The 19117-nt window shown below is 42.2% G+C and overlaps 3 protein-coding genes across 6 annotated transcripts in view; 1 reads left to right on the top strand and 2 right to left on the bottom strand.

Annotated features, from left to right (window-relative positions):
• Positions 1 to 70: 70 nt before the first annotated feature.
• Positions 71 to 8896, bottom strand: robo4 (roundabout, axon guidance receptor, homolog 4 (Drosophila)). The gene is made up of 14 exons (XM_088440378.1): positions 8788 to 8896; positions 7574 to 7737; positions 7261 to 7492; positions 7057 to 7178; positions 6175 to 6346; positions 5942 to 6109; positions 5823 to 5865; positions 5645 to 5757; positions 5064 to 5387; positions 4299 to 4406; positions 4081 to 4216; positions 3427 to 3609; positions 2816 to 3054; positions 71 to 1124 (listed from the first exon to the last, which is right to left on the bottom strand). The coding sequence occupies exons 1-14, from the start codon at positions 8849 to 8851 to the stop codon at positions 970 to 972; spliced, it is 2223 nt and encodes a 740-aa protein (XP_088296504.1). The 5' UTR covers positions 8852 to 8896; the 3' UTR covers positions 71 to 969.
• Positions 8897 to 10793: 1897 nt separating this feature from the next.
• On the bottom strand, positions 10794 to 13528 carry tmem218 (transmembrane protein 218). 2 transcript variants are annotated; one of them, XM_088440401.1, is made up of 3 exons: positions 13152 to 13528; positions 11904 to 12006; positions 10794 to 11331 (listed from the first exon to the last, which is right to left on the bottom strand). In XM_088440401.1, the coding sequence occupies exons 1-3, from the start codon at positions 13259 to 13261 to the stop codon at positions 11197 to 11199; spliced, it is 348 nt and encodes a 115-aa protein (XP_088296527.1). In that variant the 5' UTR covers positions 13262 to 13528; the 3' UTR covers positions 10794 to 11196. The 2 variants fall into 2 exon arrangements, with proteins under 2 accessions (XP_088296527.1, XP_088296528.1); XM_088440402.1 differs by lacking the exon at positions 13152 to 13528 and adding an exon at positions 12437 to 12958.
• A 193-nt stretch (positions 13529 to 13721) lies between these two features.
• The window catches only part of pknox2 (pbx/knotted 1 homeobox 2), a 36873-nt gene continuing 31477 nt past the window's right edge, over positions 13722 to 19117 (top strand). For 2 of the 3 annotated variants that reach the window (XM_088440384.1, XM_088440382.1), the window contains exons 1-2: positions 13723 to 13792; positions 14567 to 14766. The gene's annotated coding sequence lies outside the window, so the exon portion shown is untranslated. Of the gene's footprint in view, positions 13793 to 14566; positions 14767 to 19117 lie in introns of all 3 variants that reach the window. The other variant, XM_088440383.1, reaches the window with a different exon arrangement.

Raw genomic sequence — 19117 nt, 5'->3', positions numbered from 1 at the left:
CTTGAGGCTCATCCAGTCACATGAGAAAGCCTCAGAGTTTAGCGTCAAGCAAAATCACACACGCAAGAACGAAAATGGCATCGCGTTTATTATTGAGAACATTTCAATTGGCTTTTTTAGCTAAATAAAGTTAGATATCAATAGTAGAAAATGTTTCAAAACAAGGCATATATGGTCTCAGATGAGTTAAATGGCATGGGGATAGATTGAAACGTAGATATTCTCCTTCAACACTAACACTATCATCAAGTATTTTAATTACCGTAATTCTCCTAATATAAGACGCACCCGTGTATAAGACGTACTCTTAATTTTGTTGGTCAAATTCTGGTATTTTTTGTGTTACCGTGTAAAAGACGTGCCGATGCTTTGCCGTGCCGCACGCATACTTTTGGCCTTCATTTTGGGGGAAAAAATGTCTTATACTGGGGGAATTACGGTAATACGTGCAAATCATCGAATAAGAAGAAGAAAGAATCATTTAATATATATTTACACATCCTGAAATGCCTGAAAAGAGCTCCCCACAATTATATCGGAATGGCATTGAATGAGAGACCCAAAGTGCGTTTTTTTTTTTCCTCTCACGTGGCCCTTTTATATTTACACAAACTAAAAAAAAACAATCCATTTGAGTGCCAGTAAAAACTGAACAGGCAGCTCCTATGAAATCCCGCAGAAAACATCTGCTGTGAGAAAAGCTCACTTTGTGTTTTTTGTACTTAACGACGCTATCTCAACTGGCTAAGTGTCTTTCAAAACACACAAAAAAAACACACACATATCCCCAAGGGAGAATTCTCATTATCCTCCTCTCTAATGAGCAAAACTCATGCAAGAAGTGTGTGTGTGTTTGAAAATGCCAACGCAATGGAAGCTATTTGCGGGATACCACACACAGTAATTGGACCTGAGGAAAGCGCTATACAAAAGAAAGATCAGACTGATGTAACGCGGGAGAAAAATTCCCTAAGTGTTAAAAGATTTTGTTTTGGAGGCGGGGTAGTAGCGGGCCTCCATTTCCTCCATCCAATTGATGCCCCAGTCCCACGCAGGAGCCGACTCCATCTCGCCACCGAAGGCGGGATGCAGGCCGCTGAGGGGGGAGGCCGCCGGAGAAAAGTCTAAACAAACAAAGGGAACGCTGCTGATGTATGCCATACGCCATTTTCTATTATCATTTTTCCCATTCTTCATTAAATACATTTTTTAGAACACTTAATAAGATGCAGGCGGCTCGGTGGGGCAGTGGGTAGCACCTCCGCCTCACAGTTCAAATCCGCCTGACAAGTTTGCATGTTGTCCCCGTGCCCGCGTGGATCATTTTCAAACTCCTGTTAATGAACTAATCATTTGAATCAGGTGTGTTGGGGAGAGAAAACCGCAAAACATGCACGATACCGCCCCTCGAGGACTGGAGTTTGACACCTTATGCGTGTACACCAAAGGTCCCCAACCGCCGTTCCCGCGAGGAGTGCGCCAACTCTTGACTAAAATACTGCCAGAGTGAAAATGAGCCAAAAATGGTCAAAATATTGCACAAAGGTTAAAGCAAAGCTGCCATCTAGCGGAAACAAACCATATGACAAGGCTTCATTTGTCCAATCACCAGACAATAAGTTACTTCTTGATACTCCAGTCCAGAAAGGAATACGCCTTCCGTGTTTTCGAAGCTTTTCTTTGCAACGCACCTGATTCAAATGATTAACTCACCAGCGAGCTCTGCGGGAGATTCCTAAAAATCTCGATCATTTGGATCGGGTATGATGCAGAGAAAAACATGGAAAACGTGCAGATAACAAGCCATCGTGGAGTGGAGTTTGACTGCGTCAGGATTTTACGGGCCACATCAAACGCTTGCAGCGGATTCGAAATGGCCTGGTGAGTTTAAATGCTTCTCTCGCCCTCTCGTAAATGTAGCGAGTGAGCGTGAATGTTATCTTGGCTGCAGCATAGAGACGACACCTCTCAACTTGACTGAACGACTTAAGATGTTTGAACAAGATTGCGTTTGTTATCTCATGGGAAAGCTGCCAACGCGCTTTAAGGGTGCCATCTAGTGGATGAAAAATGAAACTGCAGCTGTGGATGTTTACGCCAAATTACACTAATGCTAAGATTTATTTGTTCTTGTCAGTGAGTGAATTCATTGATAAACAAGCAAGATAAATACTTTTACGCTGTTCGGCTACATTAAAAAACGGCTTTTACAAGCAGGTCACGATTTCCATTTTACCCTTATGCTCTTGTAATATTCTTGAGGACAGTACGCTTATTTAGCCGCAATTGGTGGTTATCATTGGGTTGAGAACAGGTGATTTCATTCTCAGTCAACAGTAAATGGCAAAATGCAAGTGCAGAATCCCACATTAGGCTAGCCATGATTTCATTGTTAAGATTTTTGGCGCCGCTTCTGTAAATATTACATTTTGTAGTGAGGAAGGACGGTGTGCCTTCACTTGAGAGCAGTCACTGGTGACACACACGTTTTTCTATCTCTATTAAATCTGGACCAGTGTCTATAAGTTGTACTTTCTTTGTATGAATATTGTCATTAATGATAATACACCCACAATTATGATTATTTTTTCATCCGGCAACTTGTGACTGTGACTAACATGCAAGCTAATGTTAGTTCTTATCTCGATGTAATTTGTGTACATTTTTAGGAGTCTCAAAAGTCATTTCAAGGCTCAAGTAAGCAATTTTTGTTGTTAATGTTGGAAAAAAAAAACACGGGGGCATGGGAAAAACTTGCAAACTCCTTGCAAGACGCAATATAAGAGAAGTGGAATAGGATCGCTTCTCTGCTTACCTGACAAGGAAGCTCCAGACTCCATTGTGAGAAAATGGGCAAAGTTGCTACTGGCGATGGTGGAGTAACTGTCTACGGAGCTGATGAGGCTCGCCCGGGCGCTTGCGAAGCTTCCGTCCGTGATGGAGCTCCAGGTGTTCCACAGGGAGCCGTCCCACTCGCTGCAAAAGGAGGATGGGGAGCTTTGTAGGCGAGCGCGGCGCCATCCGCCCAGAAGCGGCTCGGGGACCTGGAGCTCGCTGGTGGAAACAAAGACACCTTCGCTCAGATCGTCGCATTTAACCCTTGGATGTCCGAGGATTTTTCACTAGCCTGGCTATGTTTTTACTTTCAACCCCTCAAAATGTTCAGTGGCATCAGCCGTATCCATACATATGTATAATTACATATGTATATGTATATGCGTTGCGTGAAATGAAACACTTCCGGGCAGCAAACTAAAAACTTTCCTGCAACATTTAGTTCTTGGATTGAAGCCTTATGTCAACTACATGTCCCATAATGCATAGCAAGAAGTTTGCATTATGAGAGTCAGGCTAAGCCACTCAATGAAGTCATTGGAAGATTTGCCAATCATTTTCCATGTTTTTGGTGGATTTTGCTACAAATACCAAGTGGATTCTTGCGGAGTCAGCGTGCCGTCCCATTCCCCGACCGGAGATGTGTCGGCCGATGTGGCGGACGGGGGGCCGCAGGAGGGTAGGCTGCTCTTGTTTTGGAGATTTTGGCCTGGAGTTTCACATACCGACTGGAGAGAGCCCAGATCCATCGTTAGCTTTGTGGAGCGGCTGGACCTGGGACCGTTGGGAAACAAGTTAAATTGTGTGAGATAAACCCAGACCGACCCCACTACAAAAACTCTATTTTGAGAAAGTAAAAATAAGAAACACCGGTGTATTATTTTTAGTTTATAGTATTGTATTTTTTATTATTAATAAAGTCTATCAATATTTTTGGGCTTGTCTTGTTTTAAAATTACAGCTTTCCATGAGTAAATTTTACTCTTAAACTTGCTTTCAATGAAGAATTTCTGACTTATTCTTGCACACATTGTTCTTAAACCCATTAGAAAAAAAGCAAATATAGGAAGAAATAAATCTTACCACATTATTCAGTCAAAACAATAAAAAAAATCCAAATTTTTAAATATTTTATATCGTTTTGCCTTCCTTATCATCATGAACCAATCACAAAAATTAATTGCTCCAGGAAACATTTTTCTGAATCCGCCACCAGTTGTGATAGAAGCCGTGCGTATTCGTCACCCTTCGTCTGAGGTCGCGCTGCGCACGTCTGCAGCTTCCTCCAGGTTGAAGCGGTACGGCGGCGTCGCCGCATCCGTGAGTTGTAGGGACGCAGAATGATGCAGCAATCCACAACAACCAGCGTATTTATTATACTCTGCAGGCAGATAAATCACAAGACCTCCTCTGCTGTTTTATATTTAGAGGTTGAAGCGATTAGTGAGTGAATTTCACCATACCGTGTTGACTGGATGGGACGTGACTGAATCTGTGTTGGCTGACATAATATGACGGAGCAATCGGCTTCCTGATTGCATCGAGCGGGACGCTGTTCACTGCGTGCACCTCTACGGGGAAAAAAGATCAAACATTTTCGTTTTGGTTGAAGTGCACAACAAAACGTGAAAATATCTAATACCGTAATTGTCAATTTTAAGCCATTTCTCATCTTAAAGGGTTTTAGGAATGATTCCTAACATTTTAATTACTATATTTTTTGATTTATAAGGTGCATCGGATCATATGGCACACCTTCAATGAATGGCCTATTTTAAAATTGTTTTCATATATAAGGTGCAGAGAATAGAAGCTACACTAGTGGCTGGACTTGCGGCATGCATCCACTAGATGGAGTTGCGCTAAAGGGAATGTCAACAAAACAATCAAATAGGTCAAAAGGAAAATATAGTGGATTAGGCAGCTGTATTAAGCGATACATACTGTTTTTATGTAATACTAAGTAGTGTTTTATTTCCTTGGGTTTATTTAGTTATATAAAATGATCATTCTTTTTTTTTTTTCAATTTAAAAGCTTAAAAAGTCCCGTCCTCCAGAACCTCTTTAACACTTTCACTTCCGAATTTTTTTTTCCAATAAAACAAGACTTAAGGAAAATATTACTTTTATAATTATAATTACGTTACTAATTCTAAGATACTAGAGAAAATTGTTCGGAAGAATTCCCACTTCCATATATTAGGTTACAGGTTTATGCAATTGATCACCTTGCTTGATGAGGTTCTTCTCCCGGGATTCCCTCAAAACCCCCATTTTGGGCTGAGGCCGTATGGACTGTTTCCATGGTAACATCTCCCTACCCATGCGGGGCGAGGTCTTAGGCTGCGCGAAGATCTGAATGGTCTCAAATCCCTGCGGTTGCACCAGACCTGGCGGCGTTTGGCGGTAACGCCTTGGACTGTTGAAAGTCTTAAGCCCGTCTCCCAGGAGGTCAACGTAAAAGGTGCCGTAGACGCCGCAGCCGTCCGTCCCAACAGGAAGATCCAAGTCCACGCGGCTCATCTCCGTCTTGGTCGTCGCTTCTGGCAAGTCTGATGAAACACAGATTCCACAATGACGATTTCAAGATCGCTTAGATCGCGCCAGAGTTCAGCGCTTCTGTTTACTGGCACCAAGAATGTTCTTGTAGCTTTTTCTTCTAACAGGCTGTGCTTTTGAATTGGAAGCTATGCAATCCGGACCGCTATGATGGACATTACTGGCAAAATCTACCGTCAACAGAAAACCAAACGCAAACAAACCCTACAGTCAGAATCTTTGGCTTTCTAAATATGCAGTCAGTACTCACTGGTGCTCCTCATTCCTAAAGGTTTGTGACCTTGAGCCCACAAGTCGGGGTACTTGGTGTTGAAACCAGGTCTCCAGCTCCCGGACATCCATGGAGAGCTTGGAGCTGTCACCCTGAAGAAGAAGAATCACAACTTGGGAGCATTGGGGCACCTAGAGCGAAGACAAAGTCTTTTTACCTGTGATTAATGACGGTATCTTCACTGCCCGTTCTTCGGAAACCTACGGGGAAAAATGACAAGAAGGTTAATCGAGGATTGGAGAAGGTAGAACCCTCAAACGTCGGTCAATGGCGCACCTTTATCCCCGCGGCGTCCTGCCAGGAGGTGACGGCGGAGGAGGCAGACAGCCGCAAACAGCAAAGAGCACCACAGGATAGCGCCGACACTCCCCACCAAAACGGGGTCATGCAGCGGCCCGAGACGGCCGCGGTTTTCGGACTCTGAAGCAAATCTCAACTGTGGGTCTTTGAGAGACACGAAACCGATGAGATGTGAGCGACGACGATTTTTCCCGCGTCTTTGAGCTTACTTATGACAAATCCATGGGGGTCGCTCGGCGCCCCCACTCCGGCCCCGTTGACGGCCGCAAGAGTGATCCAGTAGCGTTTCCCCGCTTGCAGGCTAAAAATATCAAGCCAGTGCCGGCTGCGATCCACGGTCCAGTTTTGGTACTGCTGCTCGTTGGACTCCACACACCACACCTGAGTCAACAAAAAGCCCCCAAGTTAATAATTTGAGTGAAAACACAGCAATTGGAATGAAGTGGCTAAATTTCAGATCCATCTTGCCGGACGGCCATTTTGACACTTGCTGACTGTTGAAAATGATCTTGCCGTTCCTCATTTTAAACCCCCATATTAGAGGAGTCGACGAATCAACTGTATAACTCAAAACAAATCATTTTTTTTCCACATATCTGTTTTTGAATAACATTAATTCGAATGCAAAATAATATGTCGTTTAAGAGGGTTAAAATGATTATATACACTGGTAATTAGAAACTTACAGTAAATGTACAATAGGTACATTCGATATAGTATGCATTGGTCCTAGAGTGTTTCCACAGAACATCATGAAAGCGCATGCGTGGCTCATATTTTTGGCAGATTTTGATGCATTATGGAAAGCAAACCACGCTCTGATCTCACAATTGTTATTACTTGGGTAAAGAACAACCCAAGTAAGATGATCAGCAAATCATATGTCCAGTCCCCAAACTGCGTATCCTTCTGTAGGAACCAAGACTTTTTAGTGTGTTGAAGAAACGTTGAGCTTGGAAAAATGTGTTTGGGGAGTGAAAAGATCTTCTTATATACCAACTTGTACACACATCAATATCACATTTTAAATTGCCTGTTTGGAAAAAAATTTCATCATATTCGCAATATGCTGAAATGTCAATGGGGATTACCTGGTAAGCGCGTATGATTCCGTTGTGACTCTCGGATGGAGGAGGCTCCCAGTTCAGGTGGATGGAGTTATTGTCATCATGGTTCACGGTTATCGACACAGCCGTTGGAGCTGCGCTCGGAACTGCGCCATTTAAAAAAATAAATAGATAAAAATACTTGCAAGACTGAAATTCCCAATGCAAATCCGAGCAAAAAATCCTCACCCATCTCCGGAACCGCCAGGAGCTTGGTGTCACTCTCCCGGCCGTACAAAGTGCCGCCGTAGGGCCGAACCTTGAACTGGTACTTGTAGCCTCTCCTTAATGGACCCACCTGAGTCCGAAAGCTGGCCGCCGCCACTTTTTTGGCGGCCCAGTCCGAGCTGGCGGGCAACAGGATCCGATAAAGAACTTCAAAGCCGTCCAGATAATGAGGCCGAGCGGGATTGGATTGAAGCTGACGGGGCACAGGTGAAAGAAAAAAAAAAAAAACACAAAGCTAAATATTGTCCTCGATTGCGGGCGGCACGGTTGGTACCTTCCACTCCACTTGAGAAACGTTGGACCCTGGCGCTATGACGCTGACGTTTTGGAGAACCAGGCGCAAGGCTGACAGTTCCATGTGAAGGTCTCTCCGCTGAGTGCTGCTGGCAGCTGTGGGAACGACATGGCTCCCAATACCAAGTGGCAATGCCACTAATGCTGTTGATACACAGTCCCCCCCCAAAAAAAACCCCATCATTTTTCAAATACAGGATTTTCCTGGGGGGCAGCATGTGGAGAGTATGTAATTCCTACTCCCTGACCATAAAAGCGCTCCAATACAAGTATGGGCTAACATGGCCGTCTCCCATAACAGTGACCCACTAAAATGGCCGTCATCTCGCCAGCCGAGACGCTGATTGAATACTATTAGGAATAGATGTGTACAGTAATTTACAAGGTTTGTTTTAAAACACGCTGCCACCATTTCCACTATACAGCACTCGTGTGAGGTAAACAGATTTCCAGAAAAAAAAAAAACAATGTTAGCGGGGTGTACAATACAAATGGCATTGTTTCAACTTCCTGCCGCATCCAAGGAAACGGAGACTTAGCTGCTTCCTGCTTGCAGAGGAAGCTCAAGTGAACAAGTTGGGAACTCCCTAGTCAACAGCAGCATGTTGGAAATTCATTTACATTGTGGCCAGCCTGTAAACCTGTCCACTAAAAAATGTAGAAAAAAAAAAAATCATAACTGATTTTCATATGAGTTCAGATTTCTGGTTTAAAATATACTGTATTTAAAACTACTGATTATTTTACCCCATAAACAATTGTCAGCTTGTTTAACTGCGACTAAAATATAACGCAACAGTCGGTCAGATCAAATTTTATTCAAGAGCATAAACGAGTAATGAGCTTCTCTTCTTCAATGGCTCCCTCTTTCGGGAGAACCGGAAATGCCTCAAATAACAGATGACAATACCCCATTGAGCCGCATTGGCAGGAGCGCAAAAGTTTGTTACACCTACATGCGAAAATATTTACGTTCACAGAAAACGACGCGTTTTGAGCCCCACAAACACAAAGACACCCATAAAATTGTCACTTATTTCATAAAATAACATTAATTTCAAAACACGTTCCAGAAAGGGGAAAAAACTTTTTGTGCATAAGCAGTCATTGATCCAACCATATCGTCAACCACCAATTGTTCGCTCATAACTTATGAGAAAAAAATAATGCATATAGCGAGAATAAGAAACTTACATGGCAAATAAAGTACCGTTATCACGTTGAGCGAAATCAGCGCCAAATCACCTCTGGACGTCATCGCTGCGCTCAAGCCCAGTCTTTAAGTCAAGACAGTCCCCACAAGTTTACAGTCTGCATTGCGGGAACAGGCGGCGAAGTCAAATTTCAAAATAAAAGCATAACATAAATACGAGGACATCGGTACTTGGGTTTGAAAACAATTATCGACAAAAAGCACACAATCTTTTCACTAGCTTATCCTATGAATAAATCTATTGTCCCATCAATTAATCGATTAATTGTCATTCAGATCTTATTTTGCATTGAAAAAATCCATTGCAATGAAAAGTATTGCAGATGATAGGCTTGCTGGAGGAAGCAGCATGATTCAAGTTTCTGACTGATTAGGAAACAATCGACATCTCATGAGTGAGAATGTTGACGAAAATTGAGCTCGGCTCACCTTTTCTGCTCCTGGCAGAGATTTTGACTTTTGACATTTTGACATTCTTGAGCCCCAAAATCCTGGCTGCGTTTCTCCAACTCGAACATCGTGCAGAGCATTCATCTAGTATTTTATTCCACACTCATTTGGTAACTTGTACGTTTCTTGACTGATTCTAACTTCCAAAAATTCACACTTCTCGGCTATTACTTTTCCATTCATAACTGTCACTGTTTTCCCACAGTTCAGCATTTTATCACCTCCAAAATCCCCATTCATTCCCAATGGAGAATATTCTACTTACATTACCCGCTTAGCGCTCATTTCAAGCTTTGCAAAAAAAAAATGTGACTAGGAGAAAAACGCTACAGAATTGAAAGAAAAAAATATATATTTAGCCAACTTTCAAGGAAACCGGCAAACATTGCAATCTGGGTGATTGAACTTGAACTGAGAGGCATTCTCCTGGGATAACGTTTCAATTTGTAGCTCAAGGATGAATGAATATATGTGAGGCAAGAGCATGGCACATATCCCAGTCAGAGGGCAAAATGGTGGAAAAGAGCGATGTTGCGCTTGAGTGCATCTGAATGCAGAATTTGGCGGAGAGGCGCCCACCAACGTCCATCTCCTCCCTCTTGGCACTTGCCAAATTGTGGGTACTTGAGCCTCACACCGCTCCTCTTTGGCCGCCATTCCCGCCCCCGTCTTTTTACCGGCCCAGCTGGCTACGCTGCAAAGACTTTTTCAATCCTCCCTCACACCCCCAACTTGTTTTATTCTGCTGATGTTCTCACTGCACGCACGCATAGACCTTAACCAGAAAATGGGGGGGGGGGGAAATGGCAGCCGAATTTCTCCACGGCAATGGCTTGAAAATCTTCAAGCCATAAGCCTCATCCTGAAATTTTTATGCTAATTTTATTTCGCAAAATACACTCATGTCAGTGTGAGACTTTTTTTTTTTTTTTTTAACAACTTGAGCCATACACCCTGCAAACCAGTTTGAAGCAAAACGTTTCAACTCATTCAGGTCCAAAAGTTCCAGACTGCGCCCATGTGAAAATCTAGGATCTGGATTGTTATGCATGTAACAAAAAGAAAACAGTGGAAAGATTTGGGCCGGAACTAATAGGATGGCTTTGGATTCATTCAACTCCTTTTGTAAGATGATCCTGCTTGGGATTCCACTCCACAACCAGTCTTCACACTTTGAAAAAGAGAATGGCGAGGAGGCCGCAGGCCTCATTTGATAGCACAGTGGACTTTTGTCCTTACAGAAATTCTGGGATTTTTTTTTTTTTTTAAACCAGTGTGTCAGTGTCGTTAGGTTGATTGCGCCCGCTTGTCCTCAACTTTCTTCTGTCAGCCATTCAGCTCGTTGCTCCAATTGTGTCTTGTCCAGGTGTTCATTGTTTTCTCACCAGTTTAGAGTCTATTTACTTGTAGTTAGCTCATTATATGTTTTTGACCTTTTATTTAGTCATCTTCATATTAAATTTTAATTTTTGCGTGTAGTTTGCCTCCTTGCTTAACTGCATTATACCAAATGCATTTGGCCATCAAAGAAAAACGCTTTCAATTTTTTCCTTTATTTTGCATTCAAGAGAATACATAAGGAACATATCAACCCTTACTGTTCTGAGTGGCATGTCATCAGTAGGAAACATGGCATGAAGGAAGATTAATAAAATGACTTAGTCAAAATACATATTGACCAATTACAATAATCAGTTGGCTCCACTTTGACATTTTATTAAGTCAAGCAAGTACTTTGTCGTACACATGTGTTCAAAAACATTTTTGGGCATCCTGTAAAAGGAAAAACCCACAGAAGAGAACAGCTTTTACAGACACAAAAAAAAACAAAAAAAAACAGACAAAAATGCACTGTAGCTGCTGTTCAGCATTATTTCTGAAATGCAAAATTTTCTACAGTCGGCAAAAAGAGTTCTCTCAGTTTGTTGACATCAATTCTTCTAGTGTGCTCTCAAAGCCTTGGCATAGACGGGCTCCAAGAAATGAAAAGGGAGCAGCATGAACACCCCACTGAGAAAGATCACACTCACTAAAGCCAGCAGCACGTAGCGAGCGATCAGCAACGTGTCCACTATCTGTGGATGGCAAAAGGAGAATATTGACTTGAGTAGAGAGCTTTCACTAAACAGGAGTGCAAGCACCACAATCAGAGTCCCCCCAACCGCCGGTCCCATACAGGTCCGTGGATCAACTGGTACCGGGCCACCCCCGAAATAATGCTGTTTTGGAAATGATTGTTTATCTTTCAAGTTTATTCACGTAAGCTTTGTTTGGCTTGATCGTTGTTCTTTGGCGCCGCCTCTGGCCGCTGTTGATATTACATTTTGTAGTGAGGAAGGTGTGGTACTGTGTTTCTGTGAAATCTGGCCCACGAGTGTCTGCAATTCATACTTTATAAGATGTGGTGCATGCCAGCTAATATTAGCGTGTTATAGAGTGATGGCTAGTATGCGTTTAGCTCGTTAGCATTTTGTTTTTTGCCAGGTAGATCCCTTTGGTATATGTTAACATGCGCAAAGATTTTGTATTGATAATTACTCATTTGTATCTAATTAACATTTTGTATTGAAAAGAATAGCATTTGTAATTCAATTATATGATTGAAATAATGTAATTTATGTACATTTTGTGTACATTAGAGCTTCACCTCTCTCTCTTTGAAAGCAGTTGGACTCGTTGGGCTTCGCGGGAAAAACACCAGTGCCAAGGTAATGATGAGAGCCACCAGGAAAATCGGGATAACACCCAACCTGTGGAGGAGAAGCACCACACACACAAACACACCATTAAAGTGAATTTACATATGGGCTGCAGGTTAACTTGATCGTTTTTATATAACTGTTTTAAACATAAAAAAAAACAGCTAACCGACTAGCCAGAGTCTGCCATCCCTTGGCTAAAATACTGTGAGAATGATGTGGAAGAAAATGACCCCAAAATTGTCAAAACGCTACACAAGGGTTAGCTTTTATGTAATTATCTAGCCAGTGCTATTTATCAGTAAAGTAATTTACCCTTAAAGGATAAAGCCTGTTAGTCTTTGTCTTTTTTTAATACATTAAAAGTCCAAATAAGTTGAGTTACTGGTACAAGTCAATTTGACTTAATTCGGTAAGAAAAATACACATTTGCTGATAAAATACAGTTGAGTTTTCTTTGAGTTGGTGGTGCTGCTCTCACATCAGTGATCCGGTTGCTCTTTGCAATATCATCCCAAGAACAAGAGCCACGAAAAAAACTGCAGCAATGATGAAAAAGCCTTGACCAATAAAGGGAGATGGAATTTCCATTTTTTTTCTCTTTGTTTTAAGGCTGCGAATCCACTTGTAAATGGAGAACGTAAAAACTTTATTTAACCTCTAACCGGAAGTGGCTTCAGTTAAAAGTAAAATTAGAAAATAAAAAGCGGAACTCATGTTGTTTAACAACAATTTAGCAACAAATCAATCCCGTCGTAAATAAATCAAGCTGATAGTTACTGTTGAGCTATACTACTTATGTTCTCCATCTTAGATTAGAAATCGTAACCTATTGTTGCGCGTTGTCGCGTTTACACATGACGTAACATAAAAAACGGACGTTAAATAAAAGCGTTTTGATATCTTGTGTTTCACCGAGATTTTTCCCGTCACGTGAAGTACTTGAGTAACAGTAAATACGCTTCGGACGATGCGAAAAGAGTCACTTTTAATAATAATAATAAAAAAAAAGAAACATTGTAAAGTACCGCACATCCAAAGGCGTACATTGCAAAGCAAAGCCACTCACGATCTATGCAATAAGAAATATATCATTTAAAATTAGCGATTTCCGATAGAATAACATCGGCTACAACATTTTACCAACATGTAAAAACAATATTGATTTTTTTTTTTTTTTTTTTGTGACGTCTCACTTTGACGATCCAGAAGCTCGCAGGAGCATCGTCCAGAGCACAAAGGTCACAATCCAAACAGCGGCGATGACGAAAACGCCGGTGCCGACTCCAAAGACTGTAGCAGCCATGTGACGGTGCTTTCTTGGGCAAATACGCGTTGACAACGAAGACTTGTTGAAATCGTTAGCTGTACCTAGTAACCTTCCCGTACAAATTGTGGATCTCAAAAGACTCGCGACTGTACAGCATTACGGCGCTTTCCGGGGTGTTGTTGTGATGAAAAAGCGTCTCCTTCATGCCAATTTGTATCGTCATTAAGTCTAAACGAAAATACATTACTGTGTACGGCTCACATTGAATTCCCAATTCTCACCCAACGCGTCAAAGCGTCTATTGCTTCCTGGTAACAGCAAAACGAAATTTAATTGGATAGCTCAAATCTTGAGTACCCAATCAAATGTATTGTTGCTATACACGCCTAACGCGTATGATCGTCTACTACCGCCAGGTAACAGTAAACTGAATTTTGATTGGGTGACTGAAACCTTAACCCCCCCAATCGGATGCCTTGTTGTTCATCATTCATAGTGGAGATTGGTGCTGGTGTTTTTCTGTTCAGATTTGTGGGATTTGCCGTTACCGGATTCCTCAAAAAAGAGGTAATGTTTTCCATGTTTTTCGAGTGCATGCATGTACGCGCGCGCACACAAACGCAAGCACGCACGCACGCACGCTTTCATATAAAATGTAAACAAACTCGGGTGAAAATAAGTCAAGATAACAACACAAGGAGATCACTGCCCACTATTACACGTTTGTTTAGATGACATGACGCTTATCCAAACCCGCTGTATGTTCCAAGTTCAGTACAGTACGGTACAGTAGTTCAGTACAGAAGTGGAAGTCATAAAGACTTGTAGTAGTTGAAGAAAGCCACTAGGGGGCGGGCATGATCCTCCTTCAATATGTGATTTTGGGACGATGTCCGTATTTTTCTTTAAAAATTGAAGCTGTACTTGTTCCCACCCCATTTCGTGATGTTTTCCTTTGGCTTGGTTGTACAATTCGTCACATTTTGTAATTGTCGATATAATGTCTTCGAAATTTTAATTTATATATTATTAATTAAACGTGAACACAACTAAGAACAGAGAATGTGTGTGTGTGTGAGTTTATTCATTCATATAGCATAGCGGTGAATCATATGACAAAGTTGCACGTGACTGCCCCGTTTGAAGTTGGGTCAGAACTCAGAACGAAGTACTAGTGTGACTGTGCGGCAAAGCATTTTTTAGTATAGATACGCCCGTTTTACACGTTGACTAGCAATACGGAGGACGCATTTGCTTTCGGACTTTACCGCTATACAATCTAAAACTGAGTTTAAAAGTATATAATCCCTAAAAGATACTTTTTTTGGGTCTTTATCGTAGAGTCCAAATAGGCAACTGTTTTTTCCGATGGACACTTGAAGGCAACAGCGGCGGTCTGTGTTGAGGAAAATGGGGGAGCGGAGACAGAGCGAGACAGCAGTCGGTGGGAGGGGCTTGCTATATGTGACGTCACTTGCTGCGTGGAGGAGTATAGGCTGTGTTGTCAAGCCCGTGTCAGTCTGATGAAGATTGGCATGCAGGTAAGCTGTCATTCATTTTCAATGTCAGCGCTTGTGAGCGCGGCTTTACATTCGAGCGGCCCTTTCCCCCTTCCCTCCTCCCGCCCTCCCCCCTTCTTTACAAAAGCCAGGACATTGTTCGCCGAGTCAGACAGGCAAGCTAGGCCAGAACGAACGAACGAACGAACGAGGGAGGGAGGGAGGAAGGAAGGAAGGAACGAAGAGAGGGAGGGGGAACGAGAGGAGGCCACAAGAAAGAGGGAAAGGAGGGAACACGTAATTCTTGTGCTGGAGGGAAAGACCGGCGGACCCCCCCCCCCCCCCCTCCCCTTCCCCCCTTCTTGTTTGGATTCAAATGTTTCGGCGATCGTTGCGGCTAATGCACGGCGGATGTATTTTAGACGGATTTCCTCCATGTCGTCGTCCGTAAAGAGCGTTATTATTAGCTCGACGCGGGCGACGGAGGCTATGCTCGGCCCCGGTTTGTTTTCAATGCGTTTACCGCGAAACAATCGGAACAGGCGGACAGATTGTTTGCGTGTTCGCAGCCACTCGTTTGACGCGGTCGATCCATTGCATTTGGAACATCGTGTCCATTTTCGAAGCAAACGTTGAAACGCTTGGTGGATTGCGCCGATGCTTTTGTCAGCGGCAAACTTGGGATAGTTTTTTTTTTTTTTCATCTAGCGAGCGACAATAGATACGAGCTAACGGCTGTGTTGCCATGTCTTCAACCAACCCCCATCCCCCCTCAAAAATGTCCGCACTGAAAACTCGGGGAATAACACGCAATTGCTTTAGATTTTTGTACCGTTTTTGTTGTTGTTGTTTTTTTTTAATCCGAACTAAATTGGCAGTTGTACATATTCGTGCTAAATACACCTTTTGTTTCCACTGAAAGTTTGTTGTATATTTGTTAGCATGTGTATGTATATGTTTATGTATCTGTGTGCATAATGATATATTAGCTATAATTACAAGGTGTTTACTTTTAATGTGACGTACTAGAAACAAACAAAAAGCTCCTTCATGTGCCTTCATTGGCAAGCGTATTTTATATTTCCCAAGACATATTTTATTTCACCCTGGTTGAGCTCCTTATCAAATTTTAGTGACTCAAAGCTTAGCAGACTACTTTGAAGGGATGAACATTGTCTGATTGTTTTTTAATGCGCTCGCAAATGACTTTACAATTACCAGATTGTTTGTGAGCTGTTTGTCTTTTGAACTAAAACCTAGTTTAATTTTTTCCCCTTCCCTTGTAGCAAACCCATCCGTATGCTATATTAACTCTCAATATATGAGTGGCACACTCACAATCATATCTACAGCTGTACAGAAGTAATCTCCTCACAAAAGAAAGTTTCCTGTCAATCCACGCCATTTGTGCAAACTTAAATGAGAGTGCATTAAAAGGGAATTAAAAAATACAGTAGATGTACTGTTTGCATACACTGTTGGTCTGTGGACTTCTCCGCAGCAAATACTTGAATGACACCCTTTTCCACAATAGCTTGATTAAATGTGTCCAAACCATTTATAGACTAAACACGTGCTTCCCCTAGAAATCTCAACTTGCAACTCCTCCTGTGAGACACAGTTGACATGCAGGGTTCTGAGATTTAAGTTCCACCGTTGCTTTGTCACCCACTTTCGATAACTATTCAAAACTGAAATCAAAGCCTGGTATATTCTTAATAGTGGATTTGTGTCATTGGACATGCAGACTTCAGTTTTTCAGCTTTTCTGTCACTTTTCTAGTTTCTATAATCAAACAAGGAGCAATACTTCCCTGCAGGTTTATTTATTTTTGTTGCAGTGGAACATTGCTAATCATGTGTTTTCTTTACGTAGACTGGAGGTAAACAAAAAGAAAAGTGACTGAAAAACAAACACAGATTTTAAAAACCAGTAAGTTAACATTTAAGATACTTCTTACATTGCAGGCTTATTTTTTAGCAGTCAGACTGACTGGGTGAGATGTGACTTTCCCTTCTGTGTATCGAACTGGAAAAAACAAAAAGAGGATGTTTCAAATTATTCATAAGCTTTTGGTCTGGTCGGGATCCTCGGCAGACCTCTGTCATGCCCGAGAGCGATGTGACGCATTTATTTCTTTTCTTTTGATTTTTCTAGCAATAGTGCAGCAAAGCTGAAGTCACTTGTGTTGCGTTGCCTGTTTTTGGCCCTCCCAGTTGACGCCCGCTAAGCCTGCTTGATCCGGACTGCTCTCAAGAGGAGGCAGGGTCCTCTTATTTATTTATTTTTTCTCTGTCTAACTGCTCAGCTTCAAGACAGACTGTACGTTTAGCCTTTCTCGTTTAGCCTTGCTGGTGTCGCATTGGCATGATACAAAGTAAAGCACCAGGGAGCAAGGTTGGAGGAGATTGATTGGCTAAAATTATGTTCTCGGCATGTCAATGGCAAATGAATGGTCTGCCATATAGTGTGCAGACATGGCGATGTTATGAATATTTTTTTACTTCAATTTGGGTGAATTTGACAAAAACGCGATTATAGTCTACCCCTGACTTTAATGGTTGCATAGATTCACGGCTGTCCAATTATAACGCATGGTGTTTGTTATTAAAATGAAAATTCCAGGAGTTTTAGACGCATTTCTTCATCGTATATCAAATAAAAATACTGTTGCAATTATGGAGGGTAGACGCAAATGCTGAAACTAATGCTGCAAGCCAAGCCGCCTTTTCCTTTTCGTAATGTGTCAAAGTCCGCTGAAAAAATTATTCGAAATTGCATGTTGTCTTCAACTTTTAAAACTTGTTTTACGCCCAATCTTTGTTTTGAACAGTTTCCCACGGTCTCTGATTTCAAAACTAGGTAAGTGTGTGACGAACACACTTAAAATGATTTGACTCCACAATCATACCGGGCCTCTGACCGAAACTAGAACTACAATGCGGCCCATGATAAAAATGAGTTTGACACCCCTGCGCCTATGTATAGAGGGTGAGCAGGGGGTGGGGCAATAAGTGTGCCCGCACCTCTCTGTGTGGAAGAGCGTAGTTGGTCCAGTTGATTCTGGAGCCGGGGATGGGTTCACCAAGGGCACCCGATCTCATGGGAAGGGGACCCACGATGCTCCATGGGGCCGAACGCTCGCTCCCTTCGAGCCTCACCGGTGACCCGCGTCCATGCGAGGGACAACGCTGTCATCATAAACGGTCCTTTGAGACACACTCTGCCCAGTCACTCAACTTAGACCCGTTTGCCATCGGTGACACTACCAGGGGCATGAAATCCCAGACAACTTATCTCCTTCGTTCCACCATGCACTCAAACGCCTCCATCACGCTAAGGTGACTTCTCACAGGAGAAGGGTTGGATTTGCGGTGCATTAATTTTTCCGCAAAACTGGGATGCACACATAAGCGCGGCTGAAAATGCGCAGCTATCCACTCGAATGTCCTCGGCATCCACCGTTGTTGAAATAAGTTCTTTTGATGTCATTGTTTGGCACTAACAACAGTTAGGTTATTTCTAGACATCAGTGGTTATTATTCAAGGATCAAGCACAAAATCAAATTAGCAACAGCTTATTATATATTCTGCATTTAAAGACGCTGAACCTCATTGTGCCTTTGGTTCTTATCTCTAGCGGAATGGAGATAATCCTCATAAATGAGCGCTTCGCACAGAGAAATATGAAGCCTAGCAGTAAATCCTGAATGTATTATATTTGAAAATTCTGGTTAACAGCTGAAGTAGCCGAGGTTTAAAATATTTGACTCCGATTCAACTGCGCCCGGGAAATATTGGCAAGGGGAGCTTTCTGCTGCGTTCGCTTTTCTGATATTAATAGTTATTACAGATTAAATGGTTTGTAGACTTTATAGCCGCAAAAAAAAAAATAAAAAATCAAAGTTAGCGTATGGCAAAGCAAGCAATGAATCTAAATCCTTGCGATTGTTTAAATGGATAGTAATACTTTAAAGACAAATTAATTGTAAGTACTCAGCGGGTAGGTACAAGATGATCAAAATGATGAGAGTGGGACTGGAATCTAGCTTTGTGCCTGAGTGCAAGTCTTTGGAGAACGGTGCATCAAGAGGTTGACAACAGCAGCTTGAAATGCCTGCCTGCTGCTCAGCCATAGCTTTTTAACAGCTGCTTTCTTCTAATGCCGCCCTGCCTTGACGGAAACCGTCCTGACTAAGGGATGACTGATAGGAATTTCAGGCCGTAATCGCAAAAACTTTCTGTCTCTGTTTCAAGGAGTTTTAAGTCTTTGACAACCAATTGATATTTTTCTTTTTTTACACGTGCAAAGAGACGTGATTTGGTCCGGTCTTACCATTTTTAAAACCTCAGAGAATGACTGGCAACCTCACAGCTTCTTTGGTGTTCCTTG

Source organism: Hippichthys cyanospilos, chromosome 18 (assembly GCF_059441005.1).
Source record: "Hippichthys cyanospilos isolate Australia breed blue-spotted pipefish chromosome 18, RoL_Hcya_1.0, whole genome shotgun sequence".
Taxonomy (NCBI): domain Eukaryota; kingdom Metazoa; phylum Chordata; class Actinopteri; order Syngnathiformes; family Syngnathidae; genus Hippichthys; species Hippichthys cyanospilos.
This window is presented reverse-complemented; position numbering and strand designations above follow the sequence as displayed.

Excerpts from the sequence above, each read along its gene's own strand:
- robo4 (XM_088440378.1), bottom strand. The coding sequence starts at position 8,851 with ATGACGTCCAGAGGTGATTTGGCGCTGATTTCGCTCAACGTGATAACG. Across the intron at positions 6,110-6,174 it reads CCCCCATGGATTTGTCATAA|ACCCACAGTTGAGATTTGCT; the intron begins GTAAGCTCAAAG and ends TGTCTCTCAAAG. Across the intron at positions 5,758-5,822 it reads GATACCGTCATTAATCACAG|GGTGACAGCTCCAAGCTCTC; the intron begins GTAAAAAGACTT and ends CTTCTTCTTCAG.
- tmem218 (XM_088440401.1), bottom strand. The coding sequence starts at position 13,261 with ATGGCTGCTACAGTCTTTGGAGTCGGCACCGGCGTTTTCGTCATCGCC. Across the intron at positions 12,007-13,151 it reads CGAGCTTCTGGATCGTCAAA|GTTGGGTGTTATCCCGATTT; the intron begins GTGAGACGTCAC and ends TCTCCTCCACAG. Across the intron at positions 11,332-11,903 it reads CTGCTTTCAAAGAGAGAGAG|ATAGTGGACACGTTGCTGAT; the intron begins GTGAAGCTCTAA and ends TGCCATCCACAG.